Source organism: Botryllus schlosseri, chromosome 1 (genome assembly GCF_051294905.1).
Source record: "Botryllus schlosseri isolate E-star chromosome 1, Bs_hap1, whole genome shotgun sequence".
Taxonomy (NCBI): Eukaryota; Metazoa; Chordata; class Ascidiacea; order Stolidobranchia; family Styelidae; genus Botryllus; species Botryllus schlosseri.
This window is the reverse complement of record NC_137236.1, coordinates 39,572,635-39,595,195: the sequence shown is the minus strand read 5'-3', so window position 1 is coordinate 39,595,195 and position 22,561 is coordinate 39,572,635. Positions and strand designations below refer to the sequence as shown.

At 39.4% G+C, this 22,561-nt stretch overlaps 3 protein-coding genes across 5 annotated transcripts in view; all 3 read left to right on the top strand.

Annotated features, from left to right (window-relative positions):
- LOC145436402 (uncharacterized) overlaps window positions 1-22,561 on the top strand; it is a 493,503-nt gene that overhangs the window by 405,911 nt on the left and 65,031 nt on the right. The gene's annotated exons all lie outside the window — the stretch shown is intronic.
- The window catches only part of LOC145436925 (cyclin-Y-like protein 1), an 82,176-nt gene that overhangs the window by 26,236 nt on the left and 33,379 nt on the right, over window positions 1-22,561 (top strand). The window lies entirely within an intron of this gene.
- LOC145436426 (protein NLRC5-like) overlaps window positions 13,562-22,561 on the top strand; it is a 233,178-nt gene continuing 224,178 nt past the window's right edge. Inside the window, exons 1-2 of one of the 2 annotated variants that reach the window (XM_080313782.1) lie at window positions 13,562-14,050; window positions 19,989-21,386. In XM_080313782.1, coding sequence (XP_080169908.1) covers window positions 13,822-14,050; window positions 19,989-21,386 — 1,627 coding nt within the window. In that variant the 5' untranslated portion in view covers window positions 13,562-13,821. The remainder of the gene's footprint in view (window positions 14,051-19,988; window positions 21,387-22,561) is intronic. The other variant, XM_080313775.1, reaches the window with a different exon arrangement.

Below are 22,561 nucleotides of genomic sequence, written 5' to 3'. Positions count from 1 at the left end.
CAGTATCCAAACTAGTTCTTGTAGTTTTCGCCTATCAGGTATACGGTATTCTCCACCATGTAAGAGGAGATCGGTTGCTCGTTACATTGAGAAATAGTAAATAATAGTGTATCGTAACTACTAAAAAGTCGGTAAAGGTTTTGAATTTTACCCAGGTAATCCAATGGATAAGCATCAAAAGAGAAAGTTTTCGGACATCAACCGACATGCAAAAACTGCCGCCATTCCCTATCTGCATGCTGCATCCTACAAAGAAGAGCATATAAAGTCTGCCAATTGTTGAATTGAATTTAGTGCTGAAGATAAACTTGAACAAAGAAAGTTAACATTTACACCCATTTCTCGGTCAATTGGAATGGAACACTCATAGCCGTCAGTACTGATACCCATTGACAGTGCACAAGCCCATGGAAACTCCTGCTCACGATATAACTACTATTGCAGCGATGGTTTTGCAAGTGTCTCTTTTTTCAGTCAGTGCCAGAAACGAGTGTGATAGCAAATCTTGAAACAATTGCAATGTCAAACATTGATCCGGCAATGAGCAATGATTTCAAAACATCTGCTGGCGACAACATTGAGCCTCATCGACAAATTTTACAATGCTACAATCCAAAGAAATAGCCTACGGCGATGAGAAACAGGAGATTTCAATCCAACTCTTCAAAACGAAATCTCAAGTCTTATTCAAAACTCATCCCTGGTTAACTTGTAACAAAAATGAAAAGACTATGAAACGCTGTCCATGCCTGAAATTCAACAAATCAAATGATGGATGCAAGTATTCGCAATGGAGGATGCCTCATAAATTGGTTAATCATGCAAAGTGCAAGACTCATCTTAAAGTGATGGAAAATTTCTGACTGCGGTTCTGAAAGTGCACTTTCGAAGTTGAAAAGACAAAAAAACATCTCAGATAGACTATGGGTCAAGCATGACTTACCAATATGGCGGTATTTTACCTATCGTCAATATTGAGCACATCATTGATGTAGGCGTATTTGGGTATGCATCATGGCAGTGGCAGAGACAAATACTTTTTTTGAATCGGTGACACTGACTGCTCAGTCATAAATATCCGAGCCTTGAAATAATTTTGAATTTCGCTTCAGTGATGGGTTATCTTTGCTTTGACTGTATTGCAGTTTGTCCTAAATATGGGTAAGTTCTTCCCAGCGCCTCATTTACACTATTAGGTGCTTTTTAACTACTTTTGTTGCTCACCGTCTATTTGGGCAAAAAAAAAAATTCGCATCCCCAAAAGTTTTTTCTCCCATACACCTATGGTCATTGTTATGGTCATTGTGTTGCGGTTACCTGATTGTTCTGAACAATGCCGATATTTCAGACTTGGAGGACAGATTCTAGGTGGATCAGTGCCTGATCATTATTTAAATTTATATTTTCGGAATCAGTGCAACAGTAGCTTTCGATCAAGACCAGATTCAATAATTTCTGCGCTCGGGAAGATAGCTTTTGGATTGCCAGAAATCCTACAGTCGCTTACGCAAAACAATTCGCCTCTCCAGCCTCTGCGAAGCGGAACGAAGCTGCAAAATCGGTCGTTGCCGTTCCATGTTTAATTTCTATAATCACACTTTATGAGTTCTAATTAGTATCAGTTCTTTTGTATGGATAACATACATGTTGAAGTATAAAAGCAAGTGTACTAATGCCTTTAATTTCCGGAAATGAAGCTACATAACATGGAATATTTACGATCCACCATATTTTTTATTAACGTTTACTAATCATGCAAAGTGTTTACACCGTATCCTATACAACTTCTCCATATTGCTGTTCGACTAAACCACGGGCCTTATGGGAGAGGGCACCATACCATGATATTTTCTAAAATGTGCTGTTAGAGTAAACAGAGGATTCGTATCGCCTTTCCATATCAATACTATCATTTTCATCCCATGATGCGGACGAATGCTTAGTTGCTTATGCTGTCTAAAATACCTCCTAGTATGCATCAATATATGAATCAAGCTCTGCACCTTTCGCATAGCTCAATTTGCAGCTATTCACAATCCATGCGAACGAATTACGGTCGTTTTCACAACTACTTACTTACTTGAGTAGATTTGAAGTCAGTCAATTCTACTTCTACTTCAAGTGGTTTCAGGTTGCATATGGAAGAAGTACTTCTACTCGTACTTGAGTAGATTTTTTTCTTCGCTACTTCTACTACTACTACTTGAGTAGCTTTCTTGACTACTTTGACCACCTCTGTGTAGTGGTTCCCTACCATTTTCGATTTCGAAGCTGCATATCGAAATTCAGAATAACAATGGAGCCCTAAAAAAACACTCGAGTACTTAAAACGAAAATTGAAAGCCAGCATAGCCTTCTTCTAGATCCCACGATTCAAAAGCATGCACAGAGTCTACTTTAGATTATATCTACTATATATTATAACTGTAACCCTTTGGAAAAAGCTAATCATAGTAGTTGCGTTATATTACCACGTATTCTGTGTGAACGCGCCACAGAAACAGCTTTATCATGCAATATAATGCAATTACTCTGATTAGCTTATTCGAAAAGGCATTCACCTGGTATTGTATATATTAGGGATGGTGTGAACCTCTGAAAGGTTCAGGTTCGTGTGAACGCAAACCTTTTTGAAAGGTTCTGTGTGAAAACGAATGTGAACCTCGTGACGTCACGTGACGTCATATTGCTAATTCCAACCCTTTCTTTCAATGAAGTGATAGCCTAATATGCCCTATATTAATGTATACGATACCTAGCGAAGATTCGGCCCACAGAATGCCACAATGCTGAAGTACATATTGGCGTTTTAAACGTCGCTAAATGTATCAACCGCGGTAATCAAAGGATATAATAATTGCATAAAATCAGTACATTCCGTCGCTTTGCCAACAATTTCGACGATGACTTACCAAGGAATATAAGCTTACGCCTTAACGGTCTTAGCCAGACCGGACAATGTGTTCGGAGTCAGAGTATTGCTACATTGATATTGAGCAGAGTGTACAACGGGTTTCTATACTCGCTACCGATACCACAAACAACAAGTTATGCAGCAGTAGCACGCACCTTAATCGCACGGATTTGGTTCTAATGATACAGTAAAGATATGAAGTCAAGATTGACCCAGTACGACCGTTCGATTTTTTACATCAGAAGACGATATCAATGCCATTGATTGGTTAACTAAGCATCATTCGCTGACTACGTATATCGATTGCGGGTCAGGCTCACAGCAGAGAGTCACTAAATATATTCACAAACGGAAAGCTGGATATTCCGAGAAAATTTTTGCAACAAAGCAAGTAAAACTTTTGAGGTTGTCGAGGTGCATGGTGCATGCTCGTTTAGTGTTGATTTTTTATGCTGCCAGCACCATGCATGGAGTGGCCCGCAGTTGAAATGCAATAAATTTGAGCCAAAGATCTTATAATGGAAAGAAAATTACAATTTACCAACAGGTTCACAGTGCAGAACCTACCAAGGTTCTGGTGTGAACGAGAACCTCTAAATTTCCAAGGTTCACACACAGAACGCGAACGTGAACCTCACGTTCACACCATCCCTAGTATATATATCTTATATATATTCATCTTACCATTCTCGAAGCTGGTATACTTGTTTGATTCACCGGAGGTTGTGTGGTTATATGAAGATAATTAAGATATCTTATTTAGGCGCTGTTTTGAGATAATTCGTTTGCGACGTCTCTGACGCACGATTTGATCCGAATATGGTATATGTATAACAACGTGCCCGAATTTATATCAGCAGTTAATTTTCGGATACATTTCACGTTACATTTCTTGCTAATACAGTATCATTACACGTATCAGTACATCATCATCGCTGTGGCACACGCGGAGGTATTTTGAAATTTTTTCTGCTGGTCGAACGTTTCATTTTTCTTGTTTTCTCGGTGCAACAAAATACATTCATTGTTTCCGATCTATTATATACCCAAATGTATCTACTTACGCTCATTGGAAGCAAATCTTAATCGTTCTTGTGAGGCAACTTTGAGAGGACATTATGAGCTTATGAGGGCAAATAAACAGACACAGGAATTGCACTGCGAAACTCGTGTTTATTAGCAAAATGAAATAATCGCTTGCCGAACAAAGGAATAGTCACACGAACTTTTCCGTTCCGACCCGATTTGACATGAGCTGAAACATTTTAAAACAGTAATAATTTGAGTAAGAATTCAATATTGTGCGTTACGAATTCCAAATGACTTGGCATAAGACGCTGCAAAAGTGCAGACTCGCCAAGTTAATTTATAGCGACGCAATGTACACAGTGCAAGCCCATGGTGTCTTGGAATGTCAATTGAAACAAACAAACCATATATCACTCAATGTCCAGCATATATTCTTATAGCTGAGCTCGTTTTATGATTTAAAAGTTGGTGCGTAATTCTTGGCTATTCATCGCTAATTTGTCAACAACTGAACGAAATAGATTGCTTTGCAAATGAAGTTCAATAAGTGTTCAGAACTTATACTTAAATATGGGATTTAGAATTCAGAATGGTCGACTCGTTGATAGAGTTTCGCATGGTCGACTCGTTGATGAGATTTTGCAAAAAGAACTGAATTGAAGCGAAATCGTAAAGCCTTGCCTAGCTCAGTAATGAGGTCATCATTATGGATCGTATCGCAGTCCATACGAGATCAATGCTCGGTCGTTCTCCTCTGCTTTATTGGAGTACGGAATGTTTGCTAATTGTAAATAAATAACCGTCCGCCAGCGATAGAAGAGACGACCGATGAACTACTCGACTATTATATTACGATATTGTTGATTGCGTTAAGCCATTTATTGTAGAGCGTGTGTCTTGTTGCGCCTTTACAAATTATCAATATACAGCAGAGAATACGATTGCTAGTAATGAGAAGATAAGTGACGGCCAGCCAGTTATCAGAGTCATTTCAGTAAGAAACCGTACAATTGTCCACTACCAGGAAAGTAGTTCGGCACAATATTTCACCAATGATTAGCAAATTATGTATTGATGTCGGAATACCTAGAACGAATATTTGTTGCGTGACAGCTACCGATCTACATCTCCATGATTGCGCACAATGCGCAGGCTCTGTACATTAAACTGTCAGTATGACGGAGTGTAACAACCAGGAGGTATAGGCCTACTAGGTTCAGAGTTCTAATCGCAGTTAGAGCGGTGATGCGTATAGACTTTTTGGTATAGTTGTAATTCCAAACACGTGATATCGAACTGGTAGTGGTGATGGTGACGCTTAACGCTACACTTTTATACAGGAACACACATAGTAATTCTCAATGACTGTAGGAAATCCTGCTATCGACAATAAAAATCCAGTCTCGCACTTTGTCTGAAACATTCATGTGCAAATCAAGTCATTTGTGTGTGCATTTATGTTTGGTATATTGTTCTGATGCTATAATTCCATTCTAATCTCATTTCTGGTTTCCTGCAAATGCTCCAGGTAAGCTGTGAGAAATGAGCCCATTCCGCTGTACTGTCACGCCATAGCCATGAGATGAAATCTTTTTGGTAGGAACTGAATATAATTTAATGCCCAAGCATCGGTAAAACCAGGTTAATAGCCACTAATTTACATACAATATCTTGGGATTTTATACTTTGATACTGTAGATTTAGGTTAGGGTTAGGGTTAGGGCATACTGAGTAAGATTGCAACTACCGCTGACATTGATGAGATTCCGCTATCTGAAATGTGTTAACAAACTCTACTGAAATCAGAAATGTGTTTTAATACACTGAGGATTTGAAATACCGCGGAATATCCTATACGATTTATACAGAAACTTATTACCAATATGATATTACGTTTGATTTTCTGTGATTGTTTTCTCATCCCTAATGATATCGAAGAGACTTCAAAGGCTGCGGGTCATTTGGCTCTTAAATTTGAATGATTTAGGGATTTATGAGGGCAACCCCCGCCAGAACAAACGGTATTGTTCGGCCCAGCATTTAAATTCGAGAACATTTCATTCGGTAATGACAGCTTGCGCTTCGCCGTTTCAAGTTACGAACTCTGTTATCGCCATAAACTCGACGCTGCAACGTTCGAAGTTGTGTCATAGTAAATATGTAACAATGTCAATTCGACAACGTCCACGCAATGTTGCGATATCAACGGAAACAAACAAATGATGTCGCTCGGTGACTTGCGCATCTCGTTGACTGAGATCAATGTATGCGGCATTGTTTAATCAGGAGTAACTTGCTGCTGATTGAATCATATGCGAACCTAGCCACGGAAAAGGATATACTCATAGGAAATATATATTTCCAATAGATATAAAACAAGTTACCAGCTGAATATAAAATCAAGTCGCAGTTGATATAGTAGCTAGTAAATAAGTACTGGAGTCGTCAAATCGCAAAAATACACCGCGTTGATTTACGAACACGCAAAAATATATAGCGTGGATTTCAAAACTCGTAGGTTAATTTGAAAAAAAGTATCATACATATCAGAGCGACAATGAGTGCGACCGTATTATTGTAAAAGGATACTTGGCCTGTCAATCAATTTTCACTGTTTAACAATTTAGGCATTTGCGCTCTGATGTTATCTTGCAAAAATTTCGAAGCCGACAAGGGTACGTACCTTTCGATGACTTACACCAGTGGTTCCCAACCTTTTTCGACCGATCACCCCCTTTTCAAGGTCAACACCGATCATCGCCCCCCAAATTTTGTGCACCGATAATTGGGCATACAGTCATACATAAGGTCATCTTTCTCCGCTCAGAGCTGAAAATAACGTTTTGGTGGATGACTAAAAAAAAAAAAAAAAAAAAAAAAAAAGGTCAGCCGTTTTGACGCGTCATCGCCCCCCTATCGCCCCCTTCGCTATTTTCGCCCCCCATCGCCCCCTTTGTCCATTTTCGCCCCCCTATCGCCCCCTTCGTCATTTTCGCCCCCCTAGATCGCCAAATCGCCCACGTTGGGAACCACTGGCTTACACGAAATCAATTATGTATCAATTATGCTGAGAGAGTTCGTTTCATGATCTAATAGTCACACCGTCGTAATCGTGGACATGTTTTTATCTGAATCTTACGAATTATCATGTGGTCGCAATCTGCACCCCATAGGACAAATAACATCCATCAGAGAAAAATCATTTGCCAGTGAAGAAATAACAATGTTAAATCGTGTGCTTACTTTACTAGTTTAGCTTAATGCATTATATGCGTTTCAATATCTTTTCATTATATAGCGGACAAGAGGTACCAAAATAACAACATGTAACGAAGTAATTGTACCAACAAGCACGCCCGAATATGTTTAATCAATAATTACGTGGCCTTCATTTTCCAAGACAACAGCTCACTCAGCGCTACTGGTAAATCTGATTACGTGGGCTGCAAGGATAAAAAGTTTATAGCGAGATTTATATTCAATTACCACCTATTCATTCATGCATTATACAAAACTTTCCTGAAGTTTGGTTTATCACGCTATGGGTGCGCAGGACAATCGTTTTTAGGGGCCTAACGACGTGCTGTTACGGCCCTCCTTCTCACCCATTGTCTATAGTCCTTACAATTTGGGGTGGGGGCGCTAGAGCACGATAATATTTGAAAGGGGGCGCTGGAGGAAAAAAGGTTTCAAGAACCACTGCTGTAGGTCATGATATTGCTCGAATATAACTATCAGATCTACCAAGTAGTTCAGTATTCTGGATTGATCAGTCTCGGCCTGTTGTTCTACAAAGATGCATCATAGAGTTTGATTATTATATATATTTTAGGTATTGTAATACACGCTAGCTAATTAGTACCACGTTATCAACACCATGGCAGAAGGGGGTCAAGATCACAATTCTGGTGTCGCTGATGCCATGCCTACATCGTTATCGTCCGGTACAAGCGGTAAGTCATGTCTAAAATATTTGAGCTCAGATTCTGCAAAATCTATATTACTACTATTCATATTATTATTATGGAAAAAAGTGGCGCTTTCAACTGATGATGGTTATTTGCGCCACGCTCAGTATACATTCAATGAGGCAATTGGAGAAAAGCAAAGATTACTATTCATATAATACAGTTCTTCAAGAAATTCAAATGGGGGCATTTTGCTCGTTGTGTAAACAAGATGCCGAAAGGATGCGAATGTCAAAAATAGAATACTCATTATTACTCAATTTTTGCGGAAGGTGAAAATGTCAATCTCAATTTGACAAAGAGCCGTGTTAACGTCGTAGCCAGAAATCAGACGAATGTCCGCAACATTGCCGGTGCTGAAGAAGGAACAAGTCCTGCGAGTCAAGGTGAGTGTGATGCTCTCCCAGTCAATACGGCGTCCCAATTGGGATAATGGTCTACTTCAGGGTGTGTGGTGTTATGATATGCTTCATTGATCATGCGATTGTTTTGATTGTTGTTTTGATTGTTTTGATGACAGACAAGCATGTGGTCTGGTAGAATACACTTCGAATCCGACTTGTAAAAGTATCCGTCTAAGTAGACAGCTAGAAGCTTAGTGATAATACTACAGGGTGGGCAAACTATTGCGCTCGCGGGCTGCATTCAACATCTGAATCCATTTGCTCGCCGCACTTTATAAAATTGGGATTATAAACCAAAACGCAATATTGGTAGGCTATGTGATTATACAGTGAGAACATGGAGATATTATATATGCATATTTAAAACAAACCATACATTGCTTTGATGATATCGTAAACGCGTCAGAAACAGTGGCGAGATTTCATAGGCTGGTCGACCTCAATAACCAATTTCTCAAAACTATAGAGATGGAAGTCGGTTGTTCCGATTCTTAGCACAGGATTGAAATTATAATCTGTGAGCAGCGATCTGTTCGTAGATTTACTAGTTCCACTTTTGGTTCAAGTTGTCCAGCTCGTGATACTTCACGTATCGGCATAGAGATTTAGTTTCAATGAATACTTGGACGATTACGACATTTGACTTATATACTGAGATGCAATCAACTCGTTCGCTACAACAAAATATTTGCCAAAGTTTAGCTTGGTGAAACCATCAGCCGACATCTTTTATTCACTTGACATATTTCACTCTTTCGAACGGGCCATTTCGGTTATCGGTATGCAACATAGAAAGTTTCATGACGCTGCTGATTGTTTGACTGTCCGTTAGGGCTTATCTCACAGCATTAATTCGTTTTTTCGCACAGATGCAATAAAATTTTACTATTTGTCTGATTACATCGAATATAGTTTTTTAACGATCAGTACCTAATCTATAGATTTCGACTAAATATTAGTTCAACTCTCGTCTATACTCACAATTCTCAATTTAGTTGTTAGTAGTACCCACTTCCGGGTCGTTGTAACGTATTCTATGAATAATTTGCAAATACAAGTTTGTGGTTGGCAGCTTGACAGAATTTCCTCCATTCCATAAATTAGAGAAGTTACCTTTGCCCCAAAAGTTCTTGAGTTGTGAAAAGGTAAGTAAACAAATCTCCAATTGCAAAGACTGTCATTGCGATGGAATCAACAAGCTTCGTCTGATGTGATAGCAGGTGCAATTATTTCATACATTTCATGTCATTACAATATCACGTGCACCTGTAATATGTTACTTGAGATAATTTGGCGTTCATATCACTGGTCAACAAAACGAAAGAAGAATTTAGGAAGACCATCCAGGAGCCGTTTCTGGAGTTTCAAGGTTGCTGATTACGAATATCACATCAATTCTGCCATTAGTTCTGGCTCTAAAGAAGATATTTATAGCCTACCCCTAAAAAGCCTAAAATCGCTGTATTTACCCTATAATATTTCAATTGGTAGGAAGGAAATCTTTTCCTTTTTTTACTTTTATACCGCGCATAAATAGATGTTAGCGAATAGTACATGAGGCAGATTTGTTTTTGTTTGCAATAAAGCCGAATGTCAACTTCCTTGGCGATTTCGGGGGTTCTGGTGTCTGGCACTGTTAATATTTAGATTTTCGGAATCAGCGTGACGATAGCATTTGATTGATACCAGTTGTTGTGAATTCCGAGCTATCAATGATGAATTTCATTGTCGCAGGTGATGACCCGCCCGTGCCTCATCTGTGCCTCAATTCTCCTTTCGCGCTGTATTTGTTTAATAATAGTTATGCAAATTGATGATGCTGGGTGAAAAAATGTTCAAATTCAGTTATTTATGAACATCGATGTAAAATATCAATAATCATCGAATCATGGAGGGTTTTTAACATTTTCACTTACTCCAGTGGCATTTCTGGAATCAGCACGCCAAAATTAGCCTAAATCAAGTGCAAAATCGCAATCAACAAATTTTTTGTTCAAAATTGTTGCCCAGAGTAACGTGTATCACCCTCAACCCGACCACTTCTACGTCAAACCTTCCGCAATCAACGTAAACAAACAAACCATATATCAAACCATATCGCTCGGTGACTAACGCAAGCGTATAATTTGTTGACAGACTTTATAATATGGGTCCATGAATTACAGTACTAGTATTTATTAAGGTTTTGACTTGTGGCCAGCTGAATTAGAAGCGAATTTTATTTAATTAAAGATACCTATAATTACAAACTGATCGCAAGGTGTATAATTCGCACCATTTGTTATTCAACACATCGTTTCCTGATAACATAGGGCAGGGGTTCTCAACCCGCGGCCCGTCGGCCGCATGCGGCCCGCAGACGATTAATTTGCAGCCCGCGACATCTTTCATTATAAACACAATTATTGCTGACCCGGTATTGTAACAAATTAATTTAAATACTTAGCTCTTTTATCGCACCGTCCCTGTTTCGTTTGATTACTAATTTTTTAATGCAGTGGTTCTCAAACTGGGAGGCGCGCCCCTTAGGAGCGTGAAAGCATCTGAAAGGGGTGCGACGCTGCGGTCAACTGAAAAAAAATTTCGCGCTGCGCGCAATTTGTCTTCAGTTCATAGTTATTTCTCTGTGTATAGTCCGAACTTCATATTTGAGAATTCTCTCATCAACAGTCATAACCTTCCATGCCATCAAACTAGCCGTTTGTAGCATTCTGGTTGCATTTTGTTATATGACGATAAGGGGGCACGAAATTATTCTCTATCAAAAAGGGGGGTGTCTGAAAAAGTTTGAGAAGCACTGCTTTAATGTGCTCTCGTTTCTTGATATATGCTCGACTTCAGATTGTTATTGTTTTGAATCGGTATTCTGCTGGACTCTGGTTCAAGAGAATCCCGCTACGTAGTTGGCCTGCAATTTTAAAGAGTGTTTGACTCACTGCGAACGGTAGTTGAGATTGCCGACAACGTTACAGACGCATCGTTCAAAATTACTTATAATATCGCTAAATCCTAGAAATCTGCTACAGAAGGTGCGATTTCAATAAGACCTTAACATACTGTGCGAATATTTGCTGTTTCCGGAACTTAGCAGCAAAGACAATATAACCTGAGTAATTTCGAAGCTACAGTCGTCTGATTCAATCGTGTCCAGACGAGGTACGTCAATGTCAGTCGGTCGCATGTTCTGAAACACGTTGCCGCGTAGACTGCTTTAACCCAACCTCGGACAAATCCACCGACATTGCATAACTTTTTTATCTGGTTGAACTTTATCAGAGTGGACAATTGGACATATATGCAGAGGAAATGCTGGCTGCGCAAACGTGGTGAGGGGGCCAGCGAAATATATTAACTTGACAAAGCTAACTCTGTAACTGTTGATGTAGGGCCCCAGGCATGGAAGGAAAAGAGAATGGTTGATTGGTTTGCTCAGAAATGGCCCCGAACGCCAGACTTCCTCTCATATCACTCCAGAGCTCAGTGTGATAATGGCCTCCGTAACGCAAAAGTTACCGTAATTTTATAATTGCTCACTCAAGCATTGAAACAGAGAGTTCGGTTCTCTGGTGGAAGGGTTTTAAGTTGCATATACCGACTTGGCAATGAATGCAATGCACGCTGCATGAAGGGATTTAATTGCGCCGCTAGAAGATAAATATTCTCACAATAAGCAGCAGCTGCAAACTTACGAACGCTGTCCATTGATGCTTTATAATGCTTAAAAATGTACTAAATGCCCGTATACGAGTGGTAAATAGGCTACAGTAGCGTAAATTTAATTGTAGCCCACAAATACACGGTAATATTGTTCTGCGGCCCGCAGCGTCTTTTGCTGTTAAAATGCGGCCCGTTGCACAAGAGAAGTTGAGAACCCCTGACACAGGGTGTTGCATAATTGTGGACATGTGACTATTGTCAGGTCATATTGCTCGAATATATATTTATCAGATCTACCGTAGTTATGTACTGAGGACTGATAGTCTCGGGCTGTTGCTCAGAAAAGATGCATCGTTTAATGTAATTTTAAGTATTTTCAGTATTTTGGTATCCCCCAGCTCAGGGGTGGGCAAACTACGGCCCGCGAGAATCTAAGGAAAACTTTTTAACAAAAACAGGTAAAATGCTTACCGGTACTAAAAATCGAAATAATGCAGGGACTTGATTAAACTATTTCTTAGTATATTTCACCATATGATGATTCTAAGACAGTGGTTCTCAAACTGGGGGGGAGGCGTGAAAGCATCATAATCGGGGCACGAAGTTGAGCTCAACTGAATTTTTTTTTCCGCGCTCTGCGCGATTTACCAACAATTCTATCCTTGTTGCTCAGTATTTCATATTTAAGAATCTCTCATCCATAGTCGTATAACCTTCCATGCCATCAATCTATCCGTTAGGTTTGCTAGCAATCTGGTTGTGTTTTGTGATATGACGTTAAGGTAGGCTTACCATACGTCCTCTTTTAAGAGGATTTGTCCTCTTTTTTGAAAGTGTCCTCGGAGGACGCCCTTTTGTCCTCTTTTTTGAGATTTTGTCCTCTTTCTTGAAAATTTAGGTCAAATTTAGAGCAAATTGCGAGTGATATGCCGCAAATTAGCACAGAAGTGACGCTGCGGCGGATATTTCGGAGTGAAAAACGGTGAATTTAGCTCTGAGCGAAAAGATGACCTTTTTTTTTTTTTTTAGTCATCCACCTGGCAATGTGGAGAGAAAAACGGTATTTTGAGCTCTGAGCAGAAGTGATGACCTTTTTTTTTTTTTAGTCAACCGATCACAAAGTGGGAAAAATTCACCGGTTTTTGAGAATTCTACTCCGGTTTTGCATCTTGCAAATTTCTGAAAAAGTGTCCTCTTTTACATTCTCAAAATATGGTAAGCCTACGTTAAGGGGGCGCGAAATCTTTCACCATCACAAGGGGGGGTGGACGTGTTTTAAAAAAATTGAGAACAACTGTTCTAAGGCAAATACTTATTCCTATATTATGTTTTGTGTTTAATTTCTGGCGCAACAGCCCGATCTCAAGGCCCGCACAGTTTGAGAGGCTACAACTGCTGAACAACACAGAAATCCTAAGCGAGATTGACATAATTCGGATCACGAGTGGGATTTCAGATTGGCCACTCCAGTTTTAATTATTTCAGTGATGTGCTTATAAAAACCGATTCGCGCGTGTCTTGGGTATATTCGTTCTCTGTATGCGTAGAGGTAATTAATGCCTGATGTAGTGGAGCGCAGATAACTTGGAATTCAGGCGGCGAGATAGCGCAGTGGTATTATCCGCGGCTGCAACACCAATGGGTGCGGGTTCGAGTCCGACCGAGGTCGACTTCCGAATTCCGATTCCCAAGTGTTGGAGGTTTACCTAGGCTCCTCCTCGTCACCTCATGCGTGTAAGCGGTGTCTTACAAAAAAAGCCTAGAGGTGGGCCGTGCTATAAGTCCGCAGTTACGGAAATTAAAAAGAATATCGGCCTGGTGTAAATGACCATAGTAGTCGACAAACACCATGAATACCCGAAAAAACAAAACAAACTTGGAACTCAAAATAATATTATCCATATTGAATAGTGGCAAAGCTATTTTAATCTCTTGTGCCTTAGGATCTGCAACTTTGACTGAAGGTGAAAATGTCGATCAAAAGTTCGAAAATTGCTCTATTAACATCGTGGCCGGAGATCTGATCAATGTATACAACACCAGCAGTGCTGAAAGAGAAACAAGACCGTCGAGTCACAGTGAGTGTAATGTTTTTTCCCTTCTTTTAATACGGTATCCCAATTGACGAGCATGGTAAACTTCAAGGTACTTTATCAATGACGAGCAAAATATGTTTTAAAATATTTTAGGATCTGCTATTCAGAATAATTTATTAGTGCTTTTGGTATTAGCACGCAGCGTTGTAATGACCCGAGTCATGACTCGACTCGACTCGAGTCCGACTCGAGTCACAATTTTCTGATGACGCGACTTGACTCGAGTCATGTTCTCGAAATACAAAAAAGACTCGACTCGAGTCAATCTGTGTATTCACACGACTTAGACTTGAGTCATTGCGCATGACTCGAACCACGTCATTTGACTCGAGACTGAGACGGCCAAGACCGACATTTCATTGTAATTTTGAAAATAGTAAAGCAACCACACTATTGGGATTACGTCTATCGCTACCGGTACCTGAAAATACTACCAGAAACTGCTAAAAGCGACGGAAATTAGTATATCATAAATGCAGACAATTTGATATTGCCTAATAGAGTCATAAAAAGTCGATTTAACAAGACTTTAAGTGGAAACTGTGGAGTCAACACAATGACTTGGACTCGGATTTGACTCGGTGGTGAATTGAAAATGACTCGACTTGACTCGAGTCAAAACTATAAAAGCGAGATTGACATGTGACTTGGAGCCATGTGACTTGGTTACAACCCTGTTTGCATGTCGATACATGAATTATGCGCAATGAAACCCCATGGATGAAATTATAATAATGTACCTGGTAGTAATGTAATGTAATAGAAGCTTTAGCACGGAGAGCTGCGAAATGTGACTTTATAACTCCAAACTAACCCTTAATGCAGGGCCGGCCAACCTTTTCTGCCAATGGGCCACGTGAAATTTGCGAACTATTGCGCGGGCCACTTGAATGTTGATGTCCTTTTTTAGTCGTCCTATTGGAGAGAACCAGATTACGTGACGGTAAAAATAGGACTTATATTACTACTACGCAGCAAAATCAAAAACAATTATGCCATGAAAACTCAGTGTACAAGTCCTAGCCACGCAAAGCGCGAAATTTTTACAAAGGTAATGAATAAATTCTGTCAAAAATAATGTTAGTTGCATATATTGTAGGTCGCCTATGTATACCGCTAGGCTCAGGTCATGTCAATATTGAAGATTTCCGTGAACATGAGTCTATCATTTTGTGCAAAGATGTCATCGCCGACGATCTTTCTGCGAGTGCAGACGCGATGTCGGATATTGTACGACACGTTCTATCGTAATTTCTACTACAGTTAGACTCCATTCCGTAGGGGGAGATGTGGTACCTATGAGACACTGGAACCGAAAATACTGGAAAACTTCTCAATCATAATCCCATGATTACACTCCGTTAATTTGTTTACAGTTGTATGCTGTCAGAATCTTTCCTCACGTCCAAATAACTTCGACCTACGAGAGTTATTGGGTCTGTGACAGAGGCTTTCTGTTTTGGGGGGTGTAAAATAAATTTCGATTGACGTATACATTTTTCTCTGTAACCTTCAACACGAACAAGCAAACAATAGTTTTTAATATAAAGCGTAGGGTTTGTATCAGGCTGTATAAGGAAAATATTTTTTTCTATTCAATACCATCCCCGAGTGGACTTTTTCATTTCAAATACAAAATTTGAAGCGTGGGGACCTATGATAATTAGATCCAAACTTAACAAAATAGTTTTCCGAACTAATCTTGCAACAACAGAAGCACGCCTATACATACAGAGCGGCTGTATGCCATAAATCCATGTGGTATTTTGTCGCGACAGCGAGCTATTTGGAAGTCAAAATGTCGATTTGCGGGCACTATGTATGTACCCTCAAATGTGTAATTTGCGTTTAAATCGAAACGTCATTTTATCACAACATTTGAGCTCCAATGTATTCTATATTTCTATGGTGGCGACCAAACATTGCTCTTTGTCTTGGTGTATCTTGGATTTTAGAGTAGGCCTACTCAGCAAGAAAAGTTAGAACATCTGAATATTTGAGCGTATGGTCCCCCCAGGTCAGGGGATCGATGATACGTCCGAGCAACAGATTTTAAACGTTCGAAAATATTTTTTGAAAGGCGGATATTCAGGTATATATCTGCGGTAGGTAGGGCTTGGATCAAAGTGTTCAGCCAGAAAAACAACTGCTGTCATCCGTGATACAGTTAGGGCCAGAGATCAGTCTGTAATTTTTGATCGCGCGAAGTGCCAAGGAAACTATCAGGTCCAATAAATCCACCACGAAACATACCATTCTGCGATCATATATGAAATTACATGAATAATCTGGATGACCCCTGGCTACGTCAATGCGTATGAACTGGTATTTCATTCCTCAACATCTCAAAGTTCGCGTTCAGGAAAACAATATTTTCGGCTGGTCTTGCAAGTTCATAATGGATTACATGTTTTTTTTACAATATAACTAATTTTGAGAGTTACATTGTGGGCCACTCAAAACCTTCTCGCGGGCCAGATTTGGCCCGCGGGCCGTAGGTTGGCCGCCCCTGCCTTAATGTAACCATTACCTCAATCATTACCATAACCCTAATTCGAGTCCGACTGCTTTCAGTGACAGAATATAACACCGACATCACCTGACTTAACTAACGATAACATTGGCCAACAAAAAAGAACTTTTTTAGTGCCAAAGATATTTTAATGGTATCTGGGTATATTCGAGCTGCTGAGTCCGAAAATGACATCCGTTTCTTTGAATTGGCTTTAGTTTTCGAGATATCGACATTGTTATTTAATAAATTATTATTTATTTCATTTAATTGTCGTAATCAGAATACCTGGAATTGTGCAGATTTTTCATCTGCTCGGTGATCTGCGCCTCACTCTGAAGAAGTAGGGGAGATGTGGTACCGATGGATCACTGGGACCGAAAATACTTGAAAAATTCTCCATGATAATTCCATGATTACACTCCGTGAATTTGTCCACAATTACATGCTGACAGAAACTTTCCTCACATGCAAAAAAATTCGACCTGCGTGAGTTATGGGGTCTGTGACGAATGATTTACGTTTTAGAGGGTGTGTAAAGTAAATTTGGATCGACATTTGCCTTTTTCTATATCACCTTTCAGACTAACAAACCCGCCATAATTTTGATGTGAAGTATAGGGCTTGTATCAGGGTATATAACGGCACATATTTTTTGAATCAATACCATTCTCGAGTGGACTATTTCCAGGTTAATTACAATAGTTATGGGGTGGGGGACCATAGCCAAATCAAGCAAAATAGATGGACCAACTAATCACTTAACAACAGAAACTCGCCTACATATATATAGGCTGTAAATCATAGTTACTTGTGGTGTTTTATCGGTATTACGAGGTATTTGAAAGTCAAAATGTCGATTTGCAGGGATACGTATGCGGCATTAATTTTGTAAGTTTAGTCGTAAATCAAAACATGATTTTATGCCAACATTTGAGTTGATATAATCGATTTTATTCTTGAAGGTCGCGACGAAGCATTCTTCATTGGCTTGCTGTAGCTTAGCTTATAGTACACATCAAAACAAGTTAACAAATTTGAGTTTTTGAGCGTATGTCTCATAGGTCCCATGGTCGTGTGCCATTGGACCCACCGGGTGGGGACCGATGACACGTTCGAGCAACAAATTTTAAACGTTTATAAATATTTTCTGAAAAGGCGTATATTCATGTAAATGTACGCGATAGGTAGAGCTTTTATCGAAGTGTTGAGACAGCAGAAGATCTGCTATTCTCGGCTGAAGATTTGAGGGCCAGAGATCATTTTGCAATTTTTGATCCATCTGTACCACATCTCCCCTATACTCGACTCAAAGACAAAAACTGCCTTGGAACCAGAGCTTGAATAACATTCTACATTACAAGAGAATAATATTTACTTCATAATTTTAGCTAACAAGATGAAATCTTTTACTGCCCAGGCACCGGATGGCTTTTGCTGAAAATGGAAGTGCCACAATATAGACCTCAAGAGTGGCGTTTAATCATGGACAGTTTGAAAAATAGTTCGAACACAAATATGCATCTCTCTCAATTGGGCACCCATCAAAATAGCCATAATTATCTGCTTGTAGGATAGCTGAGCATGCGCAGATCACTGGGTGAAGACGGGGACACCTAGAGATCCCATGAGAGTAGGTAAATATCATCATAAATGAACCTTTTGTTGCTGGGGAGAAGATCACTATTCCACCGCTGCACATAAGACTTGGTTTGATGAAATAATTTGTGAAAGTGAACTTTGAGCGTTACTAAAAGCAGTATCTGTTCTTTGACGTCACATGTTTTGACATTGCAAAAATCTGTTGACTATTGCTAATATCACCTAACTTTTTAAAATTTTTGCTTGATTTCCACATGAAACTGGATTCGCTATAGAAGGCTGTCTGTGTTTCCGATTGCGTCTTTAACGATATCACATCAGAAATAGAAGAATGGGCTACTTTATTTAGAGACTTGAAAAGACAGGTGTAGACTAATCGAAGTTGTTATTGGCACTTTTCGAAACAAAAATACGTAATATTTCAAAAAATAAAGACAATTCGGAAAAACTAGTGGCATTTCTCGGTTCAGCGACATAAGAATATCCTGAAACCGTAGTATACAAATATACAAGGATAATTTGACCTTTGTCAAAATGTGCGTATTTTTATCACTTTTTAGTACTTTTCGAAACAAAAATATTAAATATCTCAAAAAAATAGAGCCGATTCGGAAAAACTAGTTTCATTTTTGGATTCAGCGACTTAAAAATAACCTAAAACCGTTGGAACATTATGGGCACTGAAATCTGTGTTGGGCGGTGTAATAAAAGGTGCCAGATACTCGAATCGACCGAGGTAACGCAGAGTCCGCCCACGATGAATGGATTATTATTATATATGGCCAATTGGCCATATCTATATATTTTCTTTCTACGTGCTACCGACTGAAATTAGTCTTTACTCGTAACGGCAAAGTACAGCTTGGTTATAAACTATGTCTGCATTCGTTGATTTGTAGTGCTTTGATGTGGAAATCGTATTGTCTCATTTGAAAATAAAATTTCAAATCTTTTTCATGTGTACGCGACTTGAGCCTACCCGTCGCCAAGCAGCAACGTTCAAACTAGGTGCAACCAAGCTCAACCAAAGATCAATACAAGTTTCCATACTCGAAACCAGAGAGAGGGGATTTTATTATCATGCGACGAGTTAGTGCGCCCGTAGTGCTTATATAGCCTTACATAGGACATGCAGTGGGCTCTTACAATCACACTATACTATACGTACAAGTACAAAGTACATCGAATATATATTTACTGTGTGGATGATTCCTTATGCGATTATAAGCAAAGGTAATACTCGTGACGTGATACTGACCAGTGGCGTCTGGAAATACGACGGTTCTGCAATCAGTAACGATATATAATACAGCACTGTTCATTGTTCACGAATGTTCAGGCTCTGTCATAGTCTTCTACAAATAAAAGTGAACGCTATCTCGCAAAGAAATCGATTAGATATGTGAAATAATCGGTTACAATCACGATTATGATTTATTGAATAAAATCAATTGCGATTACCATTACTTGCAAATGCTGTAATCTTCGTAATCGATTAACAATACTAATCACGACTACTACTTATCTGAATACGACAATAGTTATCCCAACCTTGTATTCACGTTTGCGGAGAAAAATATAGGCGATTGCCACAATAATTGGTCTTCCTTGGGCGGGAATTCACCATAATATCTGGGAATGTTAGCTTCCAATTATAGGCAATCCTCACCAAACAAAGTCTTATGGCATGCGTTCATCTGAAGTCAAATCAACGTGTGAGAACGATTGCTCGACAAACCCTATCTATATGTAGATTTGAAGTTTTCTTTATCTTTCATACCTATAATTTCCATATTTTATTTTCAGATATCAGTAACGAAAAGTTATTACAAATTTGCAACGAAAACACCATAAATGTTACGGCCATTGATATCCTTGATGACTTCCGACATGAAAACCTTCAGCTACCGGACTTTGAAGTTTACACGCAGATGCGTCAAGTTGACGTTGATGATTATTACAAAGGTCGCTATGGCCATAATCAGCTGACACAGGAAGTTGGATTTCTGCGGAAGGACACAATTAAAGCGAAAGATATCGGGATCGAAGACGTAGTGGCTTCTGTGTGGCAAAAGAAAAAAGCAGGCACATCAGGAAAAGTTGGTGTAACTGCTATTGTGGCATCTGCTGGATCAGGAAAATCCACATTGATGCGCAGAATAGCAAGACAAGCTCTCGGTGCATCCCTAAAAATTGAGCATGTCGAAGATCTGCCACCTTACGGGGAAAAAATGGTCCATTATATTGAATTGAAGGACGTTGAAATGAAGGGCAAAATCAAACCATCAACATTTTTATTTGGCGGGCTCTTCGAAAATAAATTTGAAGAGGATCAGGCGTTTAAATGGCTGGATAAACATCAATCTAAGGCAGTCGTCATATTCGACGGCCTCGATCAAGCAAGGTGGAATTTTGAAACAAAAAAACTACGCAAAATAAAGAAGTACGAAAAAGCGAGCTGCTGGATAGTCATGTACAACATTTTATCCCGAAACATCCTCCCTCACGTTAATGTCTACATAGCTTCGCGCGAGTTCAAAGTTTCGGAATTACCGGCGATGGCGCGACCCGAAAACATCATCACACTGAATGGTCTTTCTTTTGAAGACGCGCATAGGCTATTTGCATTATTACTCAAAGAGAATGGTGAGGAACTCTGGCAGAAACTTGAGACTATGGCACCAAGATTGATCAATTTAGTCTCAGTACCCGTTTTTCTGATTCTAACGGCAGTTGTGATGGGAAGAGATCCAGATACAGATCCTCCAACAACTGTGACAGAACTATACTACAGGATTATATCAGCTCTACAAAGCGTCGAAAACATTCGCAATCGGGAAGAAATTTTATCGATCGTCATCAAACTGAAGGCATTGGCATTTCGAGGAATGAAAGAAGGGCGGGTCGTGTTCAAGGAGACGGACTTGACGGAATTTGGCGTTTCGGCAGGGGAAGTCCAAGACATAATGACAAAAGTTCCGGGGAACAACCTACTAAGCCGACATTTGATGCAAGGCAATTTCTCATTCTTCTTTTGCCATCAGAGCCTCCAAGAATACCTGGCAGCGATCTTTATAGCAGAAATGGAGATCAACGAATTTTCCCGCTTCGATGTAGAACATCTTCATGAAGAACGATGGTCCGTCGTGCGGCGATTCGTGGCCGGCATCATCTTCTCCAAATCACAGAACGATCTGTACAAAGGTCAGATATGTTATATTTAATTTAGTTTGCTAATGAGCATTTTTATGCCCTTGCGTGCAGAAATTGAGGGTTCACCAGCTGGAAAATGGGGGCCTCCGTAATGTCAATTTTTATTCAAGTTTTCGGGATTTACGAACCCTCTTCTTTCGGTTTAAAAATGTTGTGTGAACAATGGCGCATCGTGATATCAATGATCTGCAATGTAGACCTACTTACATTACCATGAAAAAATTTACAGCGTGTTGCACTATAAGAAATGTTATGTATTTGGAAAATATTCAAGATTGCCCCGTTCACTCCGATATTAAATTTATAAGGCGGATTTAATTCAGGTGGATTTATATCAGGTATTCCATCTTGATATTTGATTTAATTCCTCCGCGTCTGTTTCAATTTCTGGGGAGTTGTGTGAATGCGGTTTATTATTTAATAACCATGTGCATTGTACATAAACCGGACATAGTTTTTTGCATCCAGAAACCACTCAAGATATCATCAATGACACTCGTGCTACATATGCAAGTGGTATAGATAATTCAGACTTTACTCAACATTAGGGCTGATCGTAATCGGTCACCCGAGGGATTCGTTTTTGAATCGCGCATTTGGCATCTAGTCAAGTATTCGAGTATCACACGCTATTGAAATAACAACTGTATAATTGACCCGGAAAATTGAAATATGTACACTTTTTGCAACCACAAAAATATATAATGCCAGTCCTACATCCTGACTTCGACTAGACTTAACTCGATGGTGATTTGAAAATGACTCGACCGAACTCGACTGAAAACTGTTAAAGTGAGACTGACTTGTGACTCAGAACCTTCTGACCTGCAACCCTGTATACCTGCGCTGTACTCAACATATCTGGGAACAGGTTAATGGGGATTCTGGCGACCCATTTCTGCCAGTGAGGTTGAACTATTTGAACTACGGGATGGTGTCTCCGAGCTGCGAATTATTGAGTTTATTCCATATGTTCCATTTTATTAATTAGTATGGCCCTCATTCATCCCATGTTCTTTTGTTGCTTTATTATTATTAAAAATCATGATTTTAATTATTGCTTCGATTAGAAGAGGCGAATTTAAGCAGAGGCAAAATGATTTTTACCAGAACCCTAACCATAAGAGACTCTGTCGGATACTATAATTTTGTGGGGATCATGAACT